Source organism: Populus alba, chromosome 9 (assembly GCF_005239225.2).
Source record: "Populus alba chromosome 9, ASM523922v2, whole genome shotgun sequence".
In the NCBI taxonomy this organism is placed as follows: domain Eukaryota; kingdom Viridiplantae; phylum Streptophyta; class Magnoliopsida; order Malpighiales; family Salicaceae; genus Populus; species Populus alba.
In genome coordinates, this window is record NC_133292.1 from 2,027,695 (window position 1) to 2,052,345 (window position 24,651).

Here is a 24,651-nt window from a genome sequence, read left to right on the forward strand (position 1 = left end):
TGACCACCAAATAATTTATGGAAGATGAGAGAAAAGCAAGGAATCTCAAGGCCCCCCCTGCCCTTATCTAATATATTAATTAACACTAACATATATAATAATAATAATAATACCATAAAGAATCAAATGCATCATCACTTTCCCATCAATCCGTTTAGGGATGTCATCATCAAGTGCTTGTAGGATTTTTAATACTTATTGGTAGACATAACCTCTTTAATCAACATTATTTTTTTTTTTTTTTTTGTAATTGTCTAATAGAGTTGGTTGATGATAGAATGTTTAGTGGGTGTTTATTTTTGTATTATAATTTATTTTTTAAAAGTAATTTTTTATCTTAAAAAATATCAAATCAATGTATTTTTAAATATTTTTGGATGATTTTGATATATTAATATTAAAAATAATAAAAAGGTATTCTTAATTAATAAAACATCTTTAAAAAAATACTTAACATTGTAATAATACCTAAATCAACCCAGACAAAACCAATGTTTTTGCAGTAAAACAAAATCCAATTTAAACTTCACGTTATTTTGAGGTCTAAAGTATGCTAAGAGAAACACTTATTCTAAATCCACATGGAATGTACTGTCTTGTCTCTTAAGGTGATATCCTTAATTTGAAAAATCTATACTTGTTTGGGAGTATGGTTATGTAAAAAATATGGTTGTGGTTGTTTTTTAAAATATTTTTTATTTAAAAATGTATTAGAATAATATTTTTTTAAAAATCATTTTTTATACTAGTATATTAAAATGATATGAAAATACTAAAAAATATATTAATTTAAAACAAAAAAATAATTTTAATTTTAAAAAAAAAAACACTTTTAAAATGCAAAAATAAACAAAATATTAACTGGGTCTGAAGTTTTATATCAAATCTTCGCATGTCGTCCCTTCTCACAACTCATGTTTATTTGATGCTTGCAACATTTTACTATTTTTGTGCTTTTATATATGAACATACCACATGTTATATGTGGCCACAAGTGCTGGATATATGCCCAAAATCATAGTAAATAAGTTTAAATAATTTACTTGACTCATTATCGTAATTATTCCATTGGCTTTACTGTAAAATATTTTTTGTTTAAAAATATATTAAAATAATTCTTTTTATTTTTAATATAAACGCATTAAAACTATATAAAAACACTTAAAAAAATTTTAATTTAATATTTCTTCAAGCTAAATACATCTTTAAAAAAACATTTAAATACAGTTGAGCGCAAAGACAAGCTATGTTTAAGCGGGGAGGACAACTATACATTTCACCATGATTACGTGGAAAACATAGACAATCAAGCAGATAGAGAAGAGGACCAGTTCGTTTCACCAGATTAATGATGTTGAAATAACATGAACCACGACAAGAAAAGATGGTTAAAAAGGAAGATAAAGATTAAGGATAGACATAACATGACCCAACTGAGAAATACAATAATAGCAAAAACCAACAGGGATTGAGAAGACTTTTTTTATATATATTTTAATTATTATTATTATTAATATTTCCACTGCCATCCAAATTTCCCATGAGAAGGCGAAGAGAGAGTTTTCCCAATTGCACGATGGACCCTTAATTAATTTGAGAAGGCTTTAAGCATTGCTCCTGAAGGATCCTAGAGCCTTAATGGCCGCTGCTCTAAGAATGACCTGGTGGTAGAAAGCAGCAATGGCAGCTCCGATGAAGGGTCCAACCCAGAAGAGCCACTGTCACATAATCAGGGGAAAATAGTAAATAATCACTGTAAGACTCGTCTGCTTGTTATTTCTTAAAGACGAGGAGAGGAGAAAGAGGGTATCCGTACATGGTCATCCCAGGCCTTGCTTTGGTTAAAGATGACAGCAGCTCCGAAGCTCCTAGCAGGGTTGATGCCAGTGCCAGTAATTGGGATTGTGGCGAGGTGAACCATGAACACAGCAAATCCAATGGGGAGAGGTGCCAATACCTTGATAGCAAAGAAGACAAGGGAACCAAAAAAAATAATACCTAATGAGGTTTTTTCATGCCCTTTTATAAAATCCTTCAAAATTAACTAGCATGGCTAGCTACATGATCGTTAAAATTTTAGTTGCGGGGTGTTTCTGTGAGCTATGAAATAAGGTTAATAGCACCATTTATTTACATAGTAATTACTATTTATAATAAATTATCCTAAGAAAAAATGAATTCAATTCAAGATTGTAGCTGTATTAATGGAGTCTCCACAAACCAAGATCCCGAGATGAGAAAAACAATCAAAGTCAGAAAGGAAACGACCCTCACGCTACATCAAATCATAGTTATTCAACCCGTTGCATTAATTTGGATTCTGAATTTCATGTTAAATCGATAACAGGGATACTTACAGGAACATGGGAGTCTCTAGCATTCCTCTTGGGATCAGTGGCGGAGAAGACAGTGTAGACAAGAACAAAAGTACCGATGATTTCAGCACCCAATCCAGTGCCCTTGTTGTACCCTGTCTGCAGCTCGTTGGCTCCGCCTCCATAGCGATTGTAATAAGACTTTTGGAAGGCCTTCACCAAACCACAGCCGCATATTGCACCCAAGCACTGAGCCACCATGTACAAAACAGCCCGGATGAGCGACACCTTCCTCGCCAGAAACAGACCAAAGGTCACTGCTGGGTTGATGTGTCCTCCTGCATGTGTAAAGTGCAAATTTATTACTATTAATCAATCAGGAATCTGTAATATTCATGCATGCTAGCTGTTAATGGTGATTCTGACGTAATTAAGTGTTAAGTAATTATAACGAGTATATCAACTGACCGGAGATACCAGCAGTGCAGTAAACAAGGACAAAGATCATGCCACCAAAGGCCCAAGCAATACCAAGAATGCCAACACCACCGCAAGCATCCAGACCCTTGTCTGGGTCTGTCTGGCTTTTGTATCCAATAACAGTCAAGACTGTGACGTAAAGGAAGAGAAGGGTGGCGATGAATTCTGCAATAAGAGCCCTGTAAAAGGACCATTGTCCTAGCTCCTCCGCATCAATCAGTGGAGCTGGAGGCGGGTCCTGGTAGTCCCTCACAGTCTCTCCATGCTCTGCAACCTCAATGTCCTTCGCCATGTCAGCTACTTCAACTTCAAATGTAGAGAAAGGCTGCTATTACTAATGTGTCGCTGGGGATGTGAGTGGTGAAGGAGTATTTATGGTAGAGAAAAGGGAGTGGACATATGAACAATGATTAATATAAGTGCATTTCGATTGATGACATAATTAACATAAATTTTAGCCGTCCATACCCCTTGATTGTGATTTCTTTGCTTGCATGGCCCCACCACTAATAATTTAGCTGCTACGATGCTCGAAGGTTAATTAATTCAATTCCGGTGTTATAAGGTGAAGGGATGATTTTACTATTTTTAAAAATATTTTTAATTTAAGTCATTGAGTTGTTTTGTCAATTCACGGGTTATTGTATCAATCCAGTTAAGTTATTATTATCAAAATCACATCATTTTATTTTAAAAAGTCCTAATGTCTATCCTATCGAATTTAAAAATATCACTACTGAATTTGTTTAGTCAATTAAATTTTGCTCAAACAATATCTTTCATGAGACAAGACATGCTTAATACTATTCTTTTCTACGTATTAGTGATTATATCTTCTTGTTTGTAAATGAAAGGGGCTCATTATAACTAGTCCTTCAGACTTAAAGGTAGGCCTCCCCTGAAAGATAGACTACATCACGTTTCTTTTATTCTTGTTTAGGTTAGGAAAACAAAGAAAAGCGCGATCCAAATTTAGCATGGAGGAGAAGTCTTCCACCCTCGAGGTGTGAGGCACCTAGTTGGAAGACCTAGCGAGCATAAGGACTAGGATGGTTGGAACATGATTACTGGTAAGAGGAAGAATCACTTTTATATAAAAGTCAAAGACTCAAAAGTAATAAATACTCCATTTCTCTTCTAACAAGAAGCAACATCAATAATGATTAATGTGGGAGTAAGCTCCTTAGGACCTCCTAATATGAAAGATCGACTTTCTCTTGCAGTGCCTTAACGCCCTACCTTAGTTCAAGAAGTAACCACCAAAAACTCCTCTACATCCATAGAAGCTACTTTTATACCCCGCCTTTTATGTACTAGGAATTCCTTAGGAAAGGAGATAACAATGTCTTCAGATGAAGAGGAACAACTAGGTGTTAAAGTGGTCACATGGCTAGGCATGAATGATGTATATCCACTGAACTTTAATTCAACTACTCTTGAAAAAGATCATGCACAGGGAAAAAAGTTAAATGATGAATAACATATGAAATTAAAACACATTAAGCTAAAATTACCAAAAAGTGTCATAAAACCCTTATGCCATGCACTTTATTTCATACTCATTTCAAAGTGCAGATGACCTACTACATACCCTTTCCTCCTGTTTCTAATTGAGGAAAGATTTGTCATTCACACTAGAAATGGGTGCTCTTTAACGGTGGAAACAACCCTAAATAGTACTACACTTCCTCTATGGTCTAGCCATACCTTTAAATCTCACAACCACCCATCTTCCCTTCTGTTTCTTTGACTGGGTAGATTTACCTTGAAAGATACCTTTAATAAGCACTCGTGGCTAGTTGAAAAGGTATGTAAGGTTGCCTATTAGCATCGTTAATTAGAAATGCCTAAACACCCTAACTGTAGGTTCCTCTTGGAGATTCCTCATCAGCTTGTCAAAAGCTAACAAGGAATCCACTCGTTGGGGTGAAGTTCAGTAGGAATTAGATGGAAATAACAAAATACTTCCTTTACAAACCATTGTAAATAAAAAGAGTACCTAAACTCGTACATGTATATAAAGGTAGTTATGATAAAATTTAGTCCAACAGGTTTACTAATTACCTGGGTAACCCGGCCACCAATTTTATGCAATAAGACCATAAATTCTCCTGGCTATTTTGAATTCACTAGGGTCATATGCACATATAACATCATACCTTTTGCCTTATCCTAAGGTGTCCAAGGTAACCTTATATGTCCTTCGAGGTTTAAAACCTATTGACGAACACTCTCATTCTTTTTTCTAGTAGAAAAGGGTTGAGCAGCACCACTGTTAGATTTAGAGCCTATTCTAATAATCGTAGATCCCTGATAAGTATTTACAGTTTAAGGCCTGAAACCAAAATGCTCTTTAGAAAAACATGATTTTTTTTCTTTTTCTAGAAGCCATTTTTCTAAAAGGTTTAGAATAAAAGGCAAAGAAAGGATGAAGTGCATTGTGTGTTTACCTAGAAGATGACTTTTCTGCAAAAACAAAGAAACCTATTTTTCTTGTTTAAGGCTTCAATTGTAGAAAGAATAGAAGGAAATCTTGGCAAAAGTATAGAAATGGGATTGATAAAGATAAAGTTTTATCTATGTCGCTTATTGAATTGATTATTTATAGCTGAATAGTTGTTTAAAAGATTTGTTTCGCCTCCTTCTGACAATATTTAAAATCAATATAGGAAGACACCTATTTTATAAGGAAGATGAGATAAACCTGACCAGTTGTCTCCAAAAAAGCTTTTCAAGTATTTTTGCAACGAATGCATAAAACATAGGGGGAACTGATGAGTTAATTTTCATGCACCAAAACAAGCTAAACCCCTAACATGATGATAACCCAAGTGAATGTAAGTCTGGTAAGCTGTCAGACTTAATATATTTAGGTTCAGTCACGTGCTGAGCGCAAGTTAACATAGATCTAGCATTTTTCCAAACCCAATATACTTAGGCACAACCATATGTTGAACCAAAGTGAATATAGGTCTGACATGTAACATACTAAGATTTATTCATGAGATAAACCTAAGACACCATGGGTTTAACAAGTTGTCATACCCAACATACAAGGGATTAGCCAAGAGCTGAGTTAGGGCACCATAGGTTTGGCAAGCTAGCAGACTCAATATATATGGGTTCAGCTATGAGTAGAGCCCAAGGCACTGCAAGTTTAGTAAGCTGCCAGATCAATATAATTAGGTTCATCCATGAGTAGAGCCTAGGGCACCATGGGTTTAACAAGCTGCAAAACCCAGTATACTTAGGATCAACCATGAGCTGAGCTTAGGGAATCATGGGTATAATAAGCTGTTAGACCTAATATATTTGGGTTCAGCCATGAGTTGAGCCTAAGACATCGTGGGTTTGGCAACTTGTCAGACCCAATATATTTGGATTCGACCATGAGATGAGCACAAGACACCGTGGATCTAGTAAGTTACTAGATCCAATAGACTTAGGTTCAGCCTTGAATTGAGCTCAAGACATCTTAAGTCTGGCAAATTATCAAACTCAATATACTTAAGTCCAGCAATGAATAAGCCTAAGGCATCATGGGTCTAGCAAGTTGTCATACCTAATATACTTAGGTTTAGTCGTGAGTTGAGCCTAAGGCACTATGAGTCTAGCAAGTTGCCATACCTATTATACTTGGGTTGAACCGTAAGTTGATACTAAGACTCCATGGATCTGACAAGTTGTTAAACTCAATATACTTGGGTGTAGCCATGAGTTAAGCCCCAACAAGTTGTTAGACTCAACATGTTTAGGTTTAGCCATGATTTAAGCCCAAGACACTATAGGTCTAACAACTTGCTAGACCCAATATACTAGGGTTCAATCGTAAGTTGTGCCCAAAGCATCATGGATCTAATGAACCGCTAGACCCATCTCCCATAGGTTTGGTTATGAGCTAGACCTAATTGGTCTTAGAGATCCATGTTTGGACTATAGGGTTCTATCTTAAGATTATTAACATGACCTATTCATGTTATGAATAATCATCTCCCTACACATGTAGGTCTAGAAAAAGGTTAGAAATAATAATCTCCTAACACCTGCAAGTGTATGAAAGGTGTCACAAAGACCTATCCTATTTTCATCTAAGATATTTTTATTCATCATTAATGTCATCTATAGAAAACTACTCTTCAGTCTCTCTACTCCATCAAAACGACAAGGTTCTGGGAGTATATATACCTCCTTAATCACTTGAGTAAGAGATTTACAATTTTTACCCTCAAAGCATTCATACCTTAACTCTTAGAACATTTATCATACTAAAAAACAAGAATAAACATCCATGTTCTTGAAATTTAAAGCTCTTTCTTTCAGTTATTCCATTCTCATATTTAAAAGCCACTAACTATATCATTAAAGGTCCCTAACCCTACCGATAGGGACTATTTTGCAGGTATCAAGATGCTTACCAGTAATTACAGACTTCCTATGTTATGGTGAAAGAAATATCAATATGAACAAGTAATCAATCACTATCAAAACACCAAATAACCTCATTTCTAAGCATATTGAATTCTAGGATTTCATTTGGTAGATATTGATGGTTTGCCTGATGATCTTATTAGATGCACCTAACCCACCTTCCAATAGAAAAGATAAAAAAAGACTTTGTAATTATATGATAGTATTGGTTGTGTTTATCAAATTAATATAAGGTCGGGCATCATTTTTATTATTTTTATTATTGTTGCAAGCTCAACTGAACATAAGAGTGTAGTTAGCTTGTGATTTTGTCCATGTTGTCCCTTCATAATCCTAATAGCAACCAAAAAGCAGATACTATGCATCCCTTTATTCAAATATGTTTACTTCGGACCTAGTATAACTTCAAATGCCTTCTTGTCATGATCCAAAATCGTTTTAGTTTTCTTATAAAACCACAAGTGAGCTTTGGTTTTCTAGGAGGATTGAAGGAATACAATTAAGAATTAATGTTCTACCTTATCAAAATTCTTCTGCACGGGCTTTCTTTTAATTGTAATTAACTAGTGATCAAATGGCAAGTGCATGCCCCTTTTCAGTGGGTAACTAGTAATTAGGAAGCCTAGAGGAGGATAATCATTGACTGATTGTGATGGTTGCATGTGCGCTTTAAATTAATTTGGTTTATGATTAACTGATTTATTTTTTCTTTTTCAAGAAATCAGTTAATCATAAACCAAGTTAATTTAAAGTGCATATGCAATTATTGTATATGTACAAACGATCACTTCCACGAAATCCCATCTCAATATAAATCTCAAATAATATAGTAAAATTGTTCTTCTAATTAACTGTATATCTCTTTAAAGTTGATAAATGACATATATTCCATGTGAATATAATGATTGAATTACTGGCCAATTATATTTTAAGTATCATGTAAATATGCATATATAAAAAACTTATAAAATAATATATATCCATTCACCTGAATATATACGTACTCGATCATCTAAAATTGTCAAGGAATGAGATAAATAATGGGTGAACGATAAGTCATCTAGGTTAAACCCTAGAAATTAGAGTTTTATTAATTTTGGATTTGGCTAATTTCAATTTGATCCCTGCTCTTCTAATTTCTTTTAATTACACTCGTAATTGTTTTTTAATTTTTAATTATATGCAATTACACCCTTGTCAAATTTAAATATCAACCCCAGAGTTCAGTGCCTTTTAGAGACGAGTTTTTTGTTTTCAATTTGTGTTCAATTTCATCCTTAATTGACTACCAAAATTTTAAATCCTTTTAATTTGGCCCCTAATTTGACCAATTTATACCCTTAAAATTACGCGTCACTTACAGGTTAGTCCTTGGTCTTGAGAATCAATAATTAAGCCCTTAAGTGACTTCTAAACTTTAATTTATTTTTTTTACAATTATGGTTATGATTGGACCAATTAAACCTTTCAAAGTCTAATTTCAATTCTCAAACTTCAATTTCTTCCGATTAACACCCATATTGACTCCAAAAACTTGTTTTTCTTGTAAACAAGTCCTCAATAAAATTAATTAAACCTTCTAAAATTCTCATTGTGTCTTAACCATCTAAATTTATTTATTTTTACCCCAAAGAAAAATATTTTCACTAATGAAGCCTTTTGTTTGTCAAAATTGAATTGTCAATTTTGTCAATTTTATATATTTTAGTCCTTCAACTTTTCCCTTTCTTCTTGTATTGTTGGATTTTTTTATCAAAAATAAATAACAACAACTCCATAATTAATAATAATAATAATAATAATAATAATCAACTCTTTAATATACTTTAAATTTTGGTGCACAAGTCTGTGGAGTGGACTAGGGTGGTGCTTTCTTTGAATTTTCAGTTATGGCTGGAAGTTCACCACGTGTCTTGTATAAAATGAAGTTGAAGAAAAAAAAATAATTCTATTTCTACCCTTTTGGCTTTGTAAGGTAATGTTTAATAGTGGTCGGTGGCGTTTCTTCGTTTTTTAAACCCGTAATTAAATCACCTTTCCGATAGCGACTTAGCACTCATCCATTGAGAGAGAGAGAGAGAGAGAGAGAGAGAGAGAGAGAGAGAATATATATATATATTATATATTAATATATAAAAAACTTGTACACATATCGATGATAGCTCTGCCCAATTTAAAGCATAACTGAATCGTTCTTCGGTCCAAAGTCTAAACCGATTGTGAAAGCCCATTTTGCTGGGCTAAAAAGTCACCAAAATGGTTTTAATCTCAGGTGGTCGAGGTCACTGGAGGCGAAGTCAGTACGGCCGGCCTGCTTGTCTCTCCAAAATCGGATCACTCATGGGTCTTCCCTCCAAAAGAAATCGGTGGAGACATCGAACGACGGGAGATTCAAATCTGGGCATGAAGATTGAGCTGCATGGTGATTCTTTGATTCCTTTTCTTAAGAAAGGAGATAAAAGTAATTGCATCCCTGGTGTTCTAGGATGTCTTTGTGCTTCTTAAATCTTCACATTTAACAGGCCGTGCTCTGGCCTGCTATATACGTCAGGGCCATGCAACGCAATTTTTGCTGCAACTGTGACTATTTATCTGAGCGTGCTTTTTTTTCAAATCCCTGTCGCCCTTGTTAATTTCCACTATGACTCTTAACATTTTTGGGTTTAAACTCCACGTCCGGTTCAGAAATTGTAATCTATTTGACATTATCAAATCCACGTCCGGTTCATTACCTATATATATATGTATATGTATATCTATATGTATATGTATATAATTGAATTTAAGGTAGGTAAAAAAAACTTAGGATGCAATTGGGGACATAAATGAAAAGAAATTAATAGAATTGAAGGACCAAGAGCAAATATGTAACAAGTGCCCAATCCAGGGGTCTAATTGATTCAATTAGGGATGCAAATGAAAATAAAAAAAATAAGAATTGAGACAAAATTGACCAAAAATACACACTTTTGGAAACCAATCACTAAACTAGAATAAACAACTAAATCCAGAGGTTATAATGAAAGAAGCAAAATGGAGTCGTTTTGTTCATCTTCTTCTCCAGCTAAAATCATAGAAATTCAATCCAAAAAACCCAGCCAAAATCACAGAAATTCATCCACAAAATCCTAGTCTCAATCCCATAAACTTGGCCCAAAAATCTCTTAGGATGTTGATGAATATAGCATATAGCTTTTTAATTCAACTTTTTGTCAACGAAGTTGAAACTAACCAGTTGATGGTTTGCATACTCTATGCTTGCAGCTGGCAAGAAAAAAACAGCTTCATGTTGATAAAGCCCGGTGATGATTTGGTCGGTAATTCCAACGATTCTCTCGATGGCTTCGACTTTATGTAATCTGTTTCGTTGATAGGCATTACATTTTTGGGCTCTGCGTGTTTCATCATAAGCACATTTAGACACCATGATTGATGATGATTGAGTTAAAGCTGTAAACAACGTTGTTAAAGAGGAAAACATTGCATTTTTTGCCCCTTTTTTTTTAACTTGTTCAGTTGAACCCTTGAAAGACGTTATTCATAATCGAATCGGGCACTTGTTCCACGCTTCATCTTTCTCAACTCTCATGATCCCCATTGAATTTTCGTATTAGCTGTCAAAGAACTATTTTAACCTAATAATTTAAGTGATTAGATCACATGATTTATATTATTATTTAATACACCCTCAAACTAAAAACTCTTTAAACTTGAAGCGTGCACAAACTTTCATTACCTTGTGCTAATTTTTTTTATCAAATAAATAGGGATTGTAAGATTTGAACATGAGACTACTTGATCATTAAGACTCTGATACCATAAAATCATCTTAACCTACTATTAGAATAAAATTTTATGATTAACTCATGCATAGCTCATTATCTAATAATCACCCCTTTTCAATTATATTTAAACTTTGAGCATTTCTGTTTATGCTTGTCTTGCGTTTCGACCGGATGAAAAGCAGCTAAAATGAAACGTATAAAAACTTGTATAATTAAAAAGAAATATCAAATTATAAATGTGTTCATGAAAGTTTGGAAGTTGAATGCTAATTGTAATGAGATTCGAGGAAATCGTTTTTCATTGATATATATGACCAAAAAAAAAAAAATCGTTGCGAAAACAAAAGGAGATACCTGCCTGAGTTCCACCAATGGAATGCCAAAATCAAAGGGCACAAAAGTGCATAAAATAGACAAAAAAAAATATGAGAAAAAAGAAAGCTAAAGCTTTGGTGTAATCAACTTTGAATTAGTAGGATAAATGGTGAATAAATGCCAGAAAACACATAAAACAAAATTTGTGCTAATCATGGAGGTGATTTTGCCAGCATTGCCGGTTACAGATTTCCATCCATATGCGTTTCAAGTGTTCCTAATTCTTTCCTAATACCACATCATTGCCCCACGACAAATGCACTCAAAGGTGGGCTCACTAGTAAGTTACCTCTAATTAAATGGCTATGATCGATGCTGGTTAAAATTACTCAACGAATGATGGATTTAGTAGCCACCCTAAAAATAAAAAAAAATAAAAAAAAAAAAACCTAACCATGTTGAGGATAATCTTGGTTATGATACTCCCAAAACATCATCAATTATATCGTATCACCAACATGGTCTTAGGGCATCATAGTATCTCCAGGCGATTCTTTTTCTGGTAACTCATAAAATCCTTAACGATATGGCCTTTACTACCACTGCTACCAACAGTATTAGTATAACTTTGGCCTTCTCCTCCTAACAATTCTCCAGGGTGATAGTTCATTGAATAATCAATAAATCCTTTTCTTTTATTTTCTTTTTCTCTCCCAACTTCCATTCGATGTACACTTGAAAGACTTGCATCCTTAAACCTCACACTTTTTACCAAATTATAGGAATAAGAAGTTACACAACCGAGAAATTACAAAATACAAACAAAAATACCGAAGGAACTTTTACCATCAGTAAATTACTAAGACATTTACCAATAGAATATTTCTTTGCTATGTCCCTCAGTATATGCTGATAACAATTTTATGTCGGTGTATATTGAGAGAATTACAGTTGGAAATGATGAAATGAAAAAGAGAGAGAAAAATGATATGTTATTATTATAGACAATATTACCAAAAAAATCAACTCGTTGCTAATATCTCTCGGTGAATCCATAGTAGTTTTTAAGTTATAACCTGGCAATCGACCTCCTCTCTTCCCCTTCCTTATTTCTTCTTCTTCCTCTTCCATTTTTTCTGTAAAAGAGACAGAGAGAGAGAGAGAGAGCAAACAACAACCCCCCTATCTTATTGTAAATCAAGCTCACATCATTACAAATTCAATCACCACGACACTCATTCACATGATGCGATGGATGGAGTCATTGTACACTATTTCAATGGTGAAGCCTATAAATATTTTAATAAGGAGCATCCTTAGTTTTTCATGGAATCACAGAACATACATCTTCAATTATATATAGATGGATTTAAGATCATTCGGGTCATTTGAATGATGACAGATTGTATGGAATGAAGAGTCATGATTTTCACGTATTTATACAAACTTTCATTCCAACTTCTTACCGGGATTTATTGCCAAATGAAATATGAAATGCAGATATCAGTCACTTTTTTAGAGATATATGCTCTAACAAGTTGCATACTCAATACATGAAAAAGCTTGAAACAAATATTGTCTAGACAATTTGCAAATCTGATATGATAATAAAGATGGATGTATCCATTTGTGAGGTTAGGGATTACACATGCATCCTAATTAAATTTCTATTGTTTTTTTTTAAAAAAAAAACATTCATTTAATTTCATGCAGATAATTATTCAACTCGTACCATTTCGAGCTCACTTAAGAACAAGAATCAATTGCATTCCATGATATGACAACAACAAGGAAGTGTCTTCGAGTATGAATTTGTCAATATTTTCTCTTCCTAGATGACCTTATACCTTTTATTCAATAAGTACAATAACTAACATATTATTTTCAAATAATTTTTCTCTTATCCTCTCATAAATTAATATATTGAATAATTCCTCGTAAGCAACATCGTTAATTTTTACTATCTTAAAATTCACATATAACTGAATTTAAATTTTCTAATTACAAGATGAACAATCTGCCACATGGTTCAGAACACATGTAAACACTAAATATTTCTTATCTCTTGTAATACTTAATTTCTTTATACCTTATCTTTAATTGTTAGTGGTTGGAATCTTGTACCAGTTTTATCAATTAAGAGAGAATGCTAGTGGTAGTTTGAATTTATTATGTTTGGATCCTAAAAGAAAAGTCAAGTGCTATAACGGGTTGATGCGATCCAACCATCAAAGGATCCATTGGAGGTTCTAGTTGGTCCAGTTTCTAGGCTTAGAGCTAAGAAGTTCAAATATGCTTTCAATGGACTTCTTTAAGATACATGGGTTAAGGTGGACTTCAAGAGGATTTGTAATAATAAAGAGCATGCCTTGATTAATCTAATTCATGTTCAAGAAGGGCTTGTTGGTAGAACCAAGATCGTTACACAAGGATTGGGAAAAGAAGACTAGATTCAGATAGTTTGACCTTTCGTTACTCTTTAGGTGATAATTGAAGCTACATATATAATTTTGATGTGGTTCTAGTTGGGCTGGAAACTAGACTTCCATACCTTTCCAACAATATATGGCATGCCTTCTAATTTATTAAGACGAGGGAGAACTATTCGTTTTAAGTTTGGCTTTTGTTGCTACCAAACAGAATGTGGAAACAACAAACTTGTCTTATTTAATTAGTTGGGCTATCAAAATTTATTTATTTTGAAAGGAGATATTTTACTTGGGTCTTAGACTTTTATTTTGTTTATTTTAATTAGTTTGGATTAGTTTTAGCTGGGTTTGATTAATATTTAAATTGGGCTTATTAATGACCCATTAGGGAAACTAGGGTTTTTGCTTGGAGTTTAAATACTCTTTAGAAATAATTTTAGGGCAGACTTTTGATGATATTTTCAGCATTGTAGCCAACTTTTGGTTGCTCAATCTTGGTTCTTGACTGAACTTTCAACTCTTCAAAGAATTGACCATTTTTTGTTGTGAATTTACACTTCTTTTACTCGTCTCCGGGTGTAGGCGTTGTGATTGAGTTGGTTTATACTCTTGTTACCTCAGAGCAAGTCTTCGATTGTGATAAGCTCATTCAAATCTCAACAAACTTGGATTAGATTAATCTTGGGGTCGTGAGTTCCATTAAATTCTGCTAGCGTTCGCATCAGTTGGTATCAAAGCTGATCTAATCACAAGTTATAACCGTCAATTTGAGTCTTTGTTGTTTCTTGTTTGATTCGGCCACTTTTATATATATATATATATATATATATATATATATATATATATATATATATATATAAGGAGGCTTGATCTTGAAATCTTAATTGCTGCCACACACAAAAAAAAAATCACTTTGTTTGAGTTTTGGCCGAATACATGCTTGAAGAAACCTTGATCATTAGGCAATTGGATAGTCTTGATTGTGTTTCTTGAAAATTTAGGTAGTTAGTTAATTTCTTGAGTTTCTAGAAATTTCTCTTGTTCTTGATAATCCATAATTATTTAGCTCTTTTTTATTCTTTTTTATTTCATATCTTCAAATCGTCATATTATTCGTACAAATTTGAATTGTTATTCGTGAATTTGTCATCAAGTTTTGTTTTGTTAGTGTCATAATTCTTTGCTTCTTGAGTCTATTTTGCGTTTATAAATTCACTGTGTAGTTGGCTGTTTTTCTGAAATTGTTGCTAAGTGATCTTAAAAACCAAGGAAAGGCAATTTTGAGTGAAAAAAAAAAAAGGAAAGAGAGAAAGAGGTGTGGTGAGCATATTAGAGTGAAAAGCCTATACTTTTGTGTGAAACATGAGTGTGCGAGGTATTATTATTATTATTATTTTGCTAACAATTTCATGCAGGTATAAAAAACAAAATAATGTCTTCTAGCAGCGTGTCACCAAAAAAGAGAGGAGTTCTAGAGGATGGGTTATCTAAAATGTAAAAACAGATGGAGTTCATGTTTGGAGAGATGATGAATAGGTTTGACGATAGGTTTGAAAAATTAGAGACTAAAATTGAAAGTGAGCTTGGGAAAAGGGGTAGAGAAGCTAGGAAAAAGCAGAGTGTTGCTGAAAACTCTACAGAAGGAGTCGAAGATCAAGATCTATGTTTGATTTGAACTAAATTTATAACCTATGAATTAGAAAACAACTAAGATAGAAATCTAAGGAGATTTCATGTGCTTAGGAGCTTTTTTTTTTCTTAGTATTTCAAGTGTTTGCAACTCGTAAATTGTAGGGAAAATAAACAAAGATTTAGAAATCTAAGGAAATTCAGAAGTATCAATAACTCCTTAACTAAAACATGTTTTATAATAACATATCTAATAATATAAGATACATTTAATTTATGGTAAATGTTCATCTTAAATGCAGGCCTATTATATAAATGAAAGGATTGATTGATGAGTTTAAATATTGAAATTAAAAGAACATAGAGAGGGCCAAACTTTGAAAAAAATATTGGTGCAGTCCAAACTGGAACACTGTTCAGTAATTGGGTCATATCTGAAGCTGTAGATCTCGGATTTAGGTCTACTTTATATTGATGGAAAGGTAAGACATGGGCGTATAACTTTCATGTGGAGTCCAAGATTTAAAAAAGCCGTTTTCAAGTCCCAATTTTAGTAATAACGGAAAAGTCCGAATATGTCCTACAACCCAGACACTGTTCAGTGTTCAGCCCATATCTCGAGTTCTAGAAGTTCAAATGACCTCAATTTTTTTTTTCTGAAAAGATAAGACAATTTCCAATAACTTTCATGCATACAGTGGGTTCCAGTTATGATGTTAACAATAACGTTTTATTCAGACAAGAAGATAAGGATTTTCACCAAGTCAAGAGTTGGCCACCCACTTAATAATTAGTCATCAAATCAATAATTTCAAATTTTAGCCTATAAAAAGAGGCATTTGCCATGCATTTGGGAGCTTGGTTGTTCAGATCAAGAACTTGCTCTTGCTCTCTCTCTTTATATTTTTTATAATTCTTAAGTTTTGCTTTCATTGATATCTTGTTTATGCTTTTCATTTCCTTTCCTTTACTTAGTTAACTTGTATCTTATTTATGTTCTTATTTTGTTTATTTATGTTCATCTTCTTCATTATGTTTAGCTAAGTTTATTATGTTAAGGTGAAAAGGTTACACTAATAGTGTAAACTCAATATAGACCTTAATGTTTAAATTAACATGTCTTATTTTTTTATCTTACTAATTCTTAATACCTTGCTTGTTAAATGGTTAATTTAGATTTGTATTGTATAACACTTGATACAACAAATGCTTGGCACTCTCATAGCCCAACAGTATGATATTACCTATACCTGTGCTATGAAAGGAACTTGATTTGTTGTTAACATAAGTTAGCATCATGAATTCTTGACAATATTTAAATGTTTGGTGTTACTTAAATAAGATAATTAATATGATCATCTTAACAATTTATAATGAGCTATTAATAACAAATCATCCGATTGGAACCTTCTTTATGTGTGGTTTCCAGTTGAATAATAAGAGTTTATACTATACTTGTTTGAAATACCATTAGTGGATCCTCTAACCTTGACATTTATTTTTGTCATTGTGTAATCCTTACATTAATCTTCCATCTCAAAGTTCTCATCAACTTATTATTATTATTATTACTTCTATTATTGTTGTTATTGTTGTTCTCTATAATTTATACAACTAACCTCCATGTGGTTCGACCACAGTCTTGCCAAGTTATTTATTACTTCGACACTCTTACATTTGGGAGAAAACATCAATCTTTTAGTCGTGTCAGTTAAGCTGATTGACTTAGATCCTTTTTTTTTTTTTTAATTTCTCTCTTAAACATTAGTTTTTTTTTTTATAATTGAGTTTCATAGTTTTATTCAATTTACTTTCGATAGTGTTACCCTAATATCATGATTATGTCATATATTTTACATGTTGACCCAAGTGGGTTCAAGCCGGGTTTTCTTTTACTTTTTTGAATTATATTTTTTTTTGAATTTCACTCCTCGATGTTTTATTTGCTAAAAATTAAGCTTTGAGGGTTATTAAGGTCTCATTTAATTTTTGTTTCGTTACCAAATAAGATGCTTCAAGATTTTATTTTTTATAAATTAGTTTTTTTTAATTTCATTTTTTAACATTTAATTGATTGGAAATCCGTCTACATGTTTCTTATTTTTTTGTTTTTCTTTCTATAAGGTTATATTAATCTTAAGTCTTGGTCACGAAGTTAGCTGGTTAACCCGATTTGATTCAAGTCTTATTTTAATGATTTTTTTTTTTCAGTTTTATCTTTCAGTGTTTGGTTGTTTAATAAATGAGCTTCATAGTTTTTTTTTTTTTTTTTCTCACAATGAGATTATTCCGATATCATGACTAGATCGCATATTTAACATGTTAATCTGGATGAGCTCGGTTTGGGCTTTTTAACCTCTTTTTTTCAATATATTTATTATTATTATTATTATTATTATTATTATTATTTAAATTAACTAAATTTATTTAACAAATCAATCAAGTTAATTAAATAACTTTCAGATTATTATTTTTTTGTTATTTTAGAAAAACTTGTAGTCGCCTTAGCTTTTCTTCTTCTTCTTTTGTCTGGCTTGCAGCACAGCGCGCCACCTATCTGAATAATGCGCTTGCCTCATTGTTAGCGTGGAGGGTTCGAGTCCTGCTTAGTAAATATAAACAGAGCATGCCTTCCGTCTCGGATATGTATAGAGGAATAGCTAGAGCGTGGAAAATGCTTCTCCAACCTCTGGTCAATTGGTATTGGAAGATCAGTTCATTTTTGTCAATTCAATTCAAATATTTATTAAACTTTAAAACACAAATTTGAAATTTATATATATATTTCGTTATTGTACTTATTTGATACAAAGCAAATTGTTGCTGAGGAAAAATTGAGACATTCCATATGAAAACAAATCCAAAATTTATGTTTTTTTTTATAAAAAAAAAAGTTATCAAGTAGTGAATTTAGCGTATGCTTGGTTTTCAATTTTGGAGAAATAACTTCCCGACTTTAACAATCATATACATTTTTCTACAAGTTATTAAAAAATAAATATGTAAAATAAGAACACAAAACATAAATTATTTTGTAAAATTCCTAAATACCCATCAAATTTCAAAAACAATTGATCATGTCATTTCGGGCGCATAAATAACAACGAAGTACATTATGATAATATTTGAGTTTAAGAGTATAGTAATTTATGTTTTTATATGTGTTTTAAAAATGTGTTTCATCTAAATAAATAATAAAGTGATACTTTTTTATAATTTTGATATACCATGAAAAAAAATATTAATATATTTTTTAAAAATAAATTTTAAAATTATTGGATCTCAAAAGCAATCAAACACTAAACACAAGAGCACAATAGTTTGATTGAAAGAAAAACTATATAATAATAGAATATATCAGTCATCATTCCTCCTAGTCTTTTAGAGCGTGTTTGGGAGTGTGGTTGAAGTTGTTTTTTAAAGTGTTTTTCACTTAGAAAAGCATGTCAATAATATTATTTTATTTTTTAAAAAATTATTTTTGAGATCAGCACATCAAAATGATTTGAAAACATCAAAAATATATTATTTTAAAGAAAAAAAATTTTAATTTTTTAAAAAAATACTTTTAAATTGCAATGCCAAGCACACTTTTAAGTCAAAACACAAACTTTTTTGGTTTTGGAGAACCAAAGAATATAACGAGAGATATTATCGTCAAAAGACGAGACACCTCGAAATGTCATTGTTGGCTTGGCAACGCAGACTACAGTAGCCACCCAATTAATAATATTATTATTATATTCTAATGGCTGCCAGCAAAACGCATCATCTTATCGAGTTTTATGGAATCTTGAACTCAATTCAATGGGAATTTTTCTCTTTTTGAATCACTTTTATCATATCTTCACTGGACAACCCTTCAAAACAGAACAGAACCAAAGAAATTAAAGTACTGCTACCTCATTTCGCTTTCACACGTAAAGCATGATGTTCTCTTCAACGTTCAACTGCAAGAACAAAAAAAAAAAAAGCAGACGATAAATCACTAATAATAGTATTATACTCCTGGAAGCCGGTCTCGCGATACGATAAACTAACTTCTCGGTGGAGACATGCTAAGGGTGTCGCGTCTGATAGGACGGGTGGGGGAGGTCCAGCTGGCAAGAAAGACGCGCTAGATCAGAGAGAGGGCTCCCCCTTCACGTGCCCTTCACGCCCCACTTCTTGTGCGGGACGGGACGAGGCCACCTGTCGATCAATGCCATAATTTGACAGGTGTCAAGATCATCGATCGTCTAAAGAGGGCCACTTTTGTCTTCTTCCTAGAACCAGGTCAGGTAAACCCCTCTCTCTCTCTTGTCGCGTCACGACAAATTTGAACTAGCAGTACGAAGATGTTATCGTATGCGGACAGATCCTGGACTCCCCAGAATGTCCCTTTTGTCGTCTAGCAGTGGTTGGTTCTTGCGTTACGCTTCGAGGTTATGGATTTGAGGTGGCACACTTTCACGGTCTAAGGGATGGAGTTGTAGTGGCACGTGGCAATAGAGTGGTGTTTGAGATACCGGTTAGCACGTTTAAAAAGCAACTTTTAAAATTTATCCTTGTTTTCAGTTACTACTTGGTTGTAAATTTTAATTTAAACTGTTAGAAACTGTTTTTTATTACCGAAATATTATTTCGTGTAATGCAGTTTTAAATATTTTAATGGAGTAAGATTCTTTCAAAAAAATATTACTAGTCAATTTTTTTAGGGATGAAATCAAGATATGTAAGAAATTAACAAGATCTGATTTCAAGTAAAAAGATACATATGGATCTGTCCTCTCTTTTTTTTATAAGATATAATGAATTTTTCACAATGCATAAATAAAGACTAAATAGAAAAAAAATATATATATATATATTTTTATCTTTGTTATGGTATGATTAAAAAAAAAAAAACTTGATTCGGAACTTTAGAGCACTTGAATTTTGAAATTGAAATGTTCATGTATTCATTTTGAATATTTTCTACAATTACATAATTAAAATAAATTACAATAAAAACAAATTAGAAAACTTTAATTAAACTCATTTAATTTTTTAGAATTTTGGTATGATAGTCAAAACAATAATTAAAAATCAACAAAATTTATACATAATTGTTTCTTTCAAAAACTTATAGTGAAAAAGACGAAAAAAATAATATGAATCTAATATACCTAAACTTGATATAATACAAAGCTCAAATAATATAGATCCGGTTTACTTTAAGACTCAATGCTCATAAATTTAGCTATACATTGATTTTATATGCCTCTAAATCTGATAAGATGTTAAACCCGACATTTTAGGGTTTAACTACACGCTAAATTCAAGTGTTTTGAAATCTGACAAGACACTAGATCTAACATTTTAGAGCTCAGCTACTCGTTGAATCCCAAGTACATATAGATATAGTAAGATGTCTAATTCAACAACTTTTGGTTTAAAATCAATTCAAGTCTGAATATACCCAAAATTAAAAGTCTTTATAAGCTTTATCTTAGGTCACAAGGCTATATTATAGTCCTTGACATAAAATGATCAAAATTTAGAACAACCATTTCTCTACATTTCTAGGCATGTAAAAGTCTTCCAATTGCACGTCTTGTTCCAATCATCATTAATGTTAATTAAAAGCTATTTCAATAAATATTAATATTATATATAAAATAATATATAAAGTATGCTACGTATCCTTAGTGTTCTCATCAACATTAATGTTGATGTAAAGATTATTTTCATCAACATTAATGTTATATAAGAAATATTTTTTTTCTCTTTTATGTTTTTAAAAAGAAATGACTATCTAGTCTTTTAGTGAAATAAAATAATCAAAGAACTATAAATATTTTCGAAATCATCTAGGTAAGGGTTTTATGTTTTTTTTTTTCTATTCTTTAAAATATTTATATTTATATTTTTATAATATTTATCATACATAAATAAAATATTTATATTCTTGAATTTTAAGCTTGTTACAATTACTCGTATAAAATCATTTACTTCAAGAAAATGTTATATATATAAACGCGGTGGGATTTAAGTAGAAAATGGGGTTTTGAATGTTTTATTAGAAATCTCATCTAAAAAAACAGAAAATCGACAAGGCTGCTCTGGGGGAGGTGGATAAATCCGACGTGGCAATTTCCATGAAACTCGCAGGGTGTCTTGGTAATTTCAACGAAAAAAACAGAGAAGCAGAGAGAAAGAGCCTTATCCATTATTCAACGCAACCTTTATAAAAGCAGACCAATACCATCTTTCATATTCTCATCTCCATATCTGTTTTAAATCCGCCCCTTGTAAATTTAAGCCCAGCTAAGGAACTCCTCCTCTCTGTTCTCTTCCAAATGGCCACAAGCAAGGGCTGCTTTGCAAGGCAAAACTACCGATTCCTTTCAACCGACTTGACCCACCACGTGCCACTCACTCACAACTCACCCTTCGAACTCGACGAGTCCGACATCTACTACCACACCACAGCCCGCTCTAACTCGCCCGAGTTCCGCAAGCCAGCCCTGAGTTCCCGCCTCGCGAAGAAGTCAACTCCCGCTGCGGCTGCCTGCAGGCGAACGGATCCCGGGGACAGAGCATGCGGGACATCGTCTTCGCTACCGGTTAATATACCAGACTGGTCTAAGATATTGAAGGACGAGTACCGGAGGGGGGCAGACGTTGTTGACGGCGACGACGACGACGACGACATGGACGGTGATGATTGTTTCGATGGCGGAGTGAGGGTCCCACCTCACGAGTTGTTGGCGAGGCAGATGGCGAGGACAAGGATTGCGTCCTTCTCGGTTCATGAGGGGATAGGGAGGACTTTGAAAGGGAGGGATCTAAGTAGGGTCAGAAATGCAATTTGGGAAAAAACTGGCTTCCAAGACTGAACAGAAACAAGAAGTTTTTGGGGTCTATTAGAGAAATTTGGGAAAATAACAGGGGGATTTTTATAGAGAGAGGTATTTATTACGTTAAGAGGGCGTACGCGGTAGATGAAACGACTCCATTTTGTTCTTTTCTTCTCTTTTTTGAAGGGGTTAATTTTGTTTTTGTTTTTTTCTACTGCTCCGGTGTGGTAATTTTTAAGCCCTGTGATTTGCTAACATCTTCGACATTGTACACGACACTGGAATGAGGAAACCTCGATGCTTTTTTTATTTTATTTTATCAAGGAAGTTACTATATGTGATTAATTACAATTTGAACATTGATGTGTGTTTTGGCTGGTGGAATTTGTGTGTTATTTTCAAGTACGGAGGTAGAAATTGCTGGGGAGGGATATAGGGGCATTTCTGGAAACATGGATGATAAGGAGAGAAATTGGTTTGAGGTTCTACAAAGGGGGGGTGGGGATTGGGTTTGATGTGGGTAGGGTTGGTAAGAAAAGCAGAGGCTACAATCATGAATAAATGACCCTTCTTGTCGCCTACAGGATAGTTGCGTCTCGTAATAATCATATTTAGATGGGGTTTGAGAGTGTGGTAGTGGTTGTTTTTTAAATAGCTTTTCATGCCGAAAAGCATGCAAATAATGTTTTTTTTTTTTAAAAAAATTATTTTTGATATCAGCACATCAAAACGATCCAAAAAGTACAAACCGCACTCAATTTTAGTAAAAAAAAAAATTGAAATTTTTTGAAAAGCAGGTTAAACCTGCCAAACATCCTCTTAAACATGCCTCTCTTTTTAAGCGCGATAACTTTTGATGAGTATAACTGGTTTTATTTATATAATCCATTGATTTTTTTACTAATAAAAACATATTTACTGGGTTTTTTTTTTCATCTTGGATACTAAAAATATAAATTCCAATTAAAATTTTAAAAAAACTATTATTCTTACAATAATTTTATCTGTCTTGAATAAATAATATGGATAATTTAGAAGATATGTTTATAAACTAATTGGACAAGAGGATATGATAATTTTTTATTTGATTATTGGATCAAGTTTAAATTTTTACAAGAGTATTTAGATGCTATTTTACATTGAGTGGTTATGAAATTGTTATTTCATCATATTTTTATATTTCAAAAATTTTACCATACCCTCTAGTTTTGATAGGTTTGTTATTGTTTTTTATGAGCTGATTTATCAATTAATCCTGAATTTAAATAAATATTATGATTGTGAATCGCGATATTAATTAAAATTTTATCATATTTACTAATTATAACATTTAAAAATGTATTATTTTACTTAAAAACTTTTTACTTGTATATCATTTCTTCATTTATTTGCATTTTACGTGCTAATTGGCTAATTTATCCCATAACTTCTTAAAGATGTCAAATCTGGCCTTTTCCATTTCCTTGTACAAAACTGTTGTTTACATGTAATTTCAATGTAAGTTTACAGTTTTATTCATAACTTGCTTCAATTAGATTATAAAGGTATTGTTGTTGTCAATAGAAATTAAATTTCTTGAATCTAGAGATTAATTGTTTTTTAAGTGATTTGAAAGATGTATTTCGTGCACACAAGCTAATAATATGTTGTAAAGATTTCAAAGCTTATCCGAGTTCCATACTAGGACATTTCTAGACCCGAGTTTGCCTATTAGCATTAATTTGTGGACTTAATTAATGCTTGGGAATACTGATCCATTATAATAATAATAATAAAAGAATATTACAGAAATAACTATCAATTATCCTAAGTGTTTGAGAACACGGTATAAACTATATTCCATCAAAATTCAATTAATTTTTATATTTTTTATCATTTTAATATATTGATTTTAAAAATAAAAAAAAATATCATTTTAATATATTTTAATATAAAAATTATTTAAAAAAATTAATTATAACAACATTTCCAAACATGAAAGGAACATGGGTACCAGCCAATTAATCTTGTTAATGGGATAAGATAATGGTAGGGTAGGTGGGGCTATTGTGCCTTTTATCCTAATAACAGTGCAATTAATTATAGTTGTTGGATAATTATATTATAATGATTCTAATTAATGGTGGGTTTTCTTTAATCACTCTAGGGCAAATGGATAACAATCTAGACATTGGATCTGCTTCCGAGAGATTAAAAATTCTAAATCTTGATAAACAAGGAACTGGATGTTAATATTTAAGCTAGGATATCAAAATATGCGATCTTGGTGTTAGAAACCACACGTGAAATCCACCTAGCACAAGGGCCATTTAATTAAATTATTATCCATTGGCTTAGAGCCGGGCAATAATTGCCAGAAGTGGGTCTCCTTCGATTTCCCTCTTTTTTTTTATTATTATTATAGATAGCAGATTATTTAATTTATGGTTGGTAATTCAGTTTAAGTGTT

At 32.4% G+C, this 24,651-nt stretch overlaps 2 protein-coding genes across 2 annotated transcripts; one reads left to right on the forward strand and one right to left on the reverse strand.

The window, feature by feature from the left end:
- Positions 1–1,385: 1,385 nt before the first annotated feature.
- Positions 1,386–3,171, reverse strand: LOC118034723 (aquaporin PIP2-2). The gene is made up of 4 exons (XM_035040081.2): positions 2,784–3,171; positions 2,358–2,653; positions 1,817–1,957; positions 1,386–1,718 (listed from the first exon to the last, which is right to left on the reverse strand). Exons 1-4 carry the CDS (start codon positions 3,085–3,087, stop codon positions 1,605–1,607), a joined length of 855 nt encoding a protein of 284 aa, XP_034895972.1. The 5' UTR covers positions 3,088–3,171; the 3' UTR covers positions 1,386–1,604.
- Positions 3,172–21,610: 18,439 nt separating this feature from the next.
- Positions 21,611–22,516, forward strand: LOC118034726 (protein S40-4-like). The gene has a single exon (XM_035040084.2). The coding sequence runs from the start codon at positions 21,702–21,704 to the stop codon at positions 22,239–22,241; it is 540 nt and encodes a 179-aa protein (XP_034895975.1). The 5' UTR covers positions 21,611–21,701; the 3' UTR covers positions 22,242–22,516.
- Positions 22,517–24,651: the final 2,135 nt, after the last annotated feature.

Bases quoted from the DNA above. Each gene is read 5' to 3' on its own strand.
- LOC118034723 (XM_035040081.2), bottom strand. From the start codon at position 3,087: ATGGCGAAGGACATTGAGGTTGCAGAGCATGGAGAGACTGTGAGGGAC. The intron at 2,654-2,783 runs GTCAGTTGATAT...TTACACATGCAG, and splicing joins CTGCACTGCTGGTATCTCCG to GAGGACACATCAACCCAGCA. The intron at 1,958-2,357 runs GTAAGTATCCCT...TTTGCTATCAAG, and splicing joins CTAGAGACTCCCATGTTCCT to GTATTGGCACCTCTCCCCAT.
- LOC118034726 (XM_035040084.2), top strand. From the start codon at position 21,702: ATGGCCACAAGCAAGGGCTGCTTTGCAAGGCAAAACTACCGATTCCTT.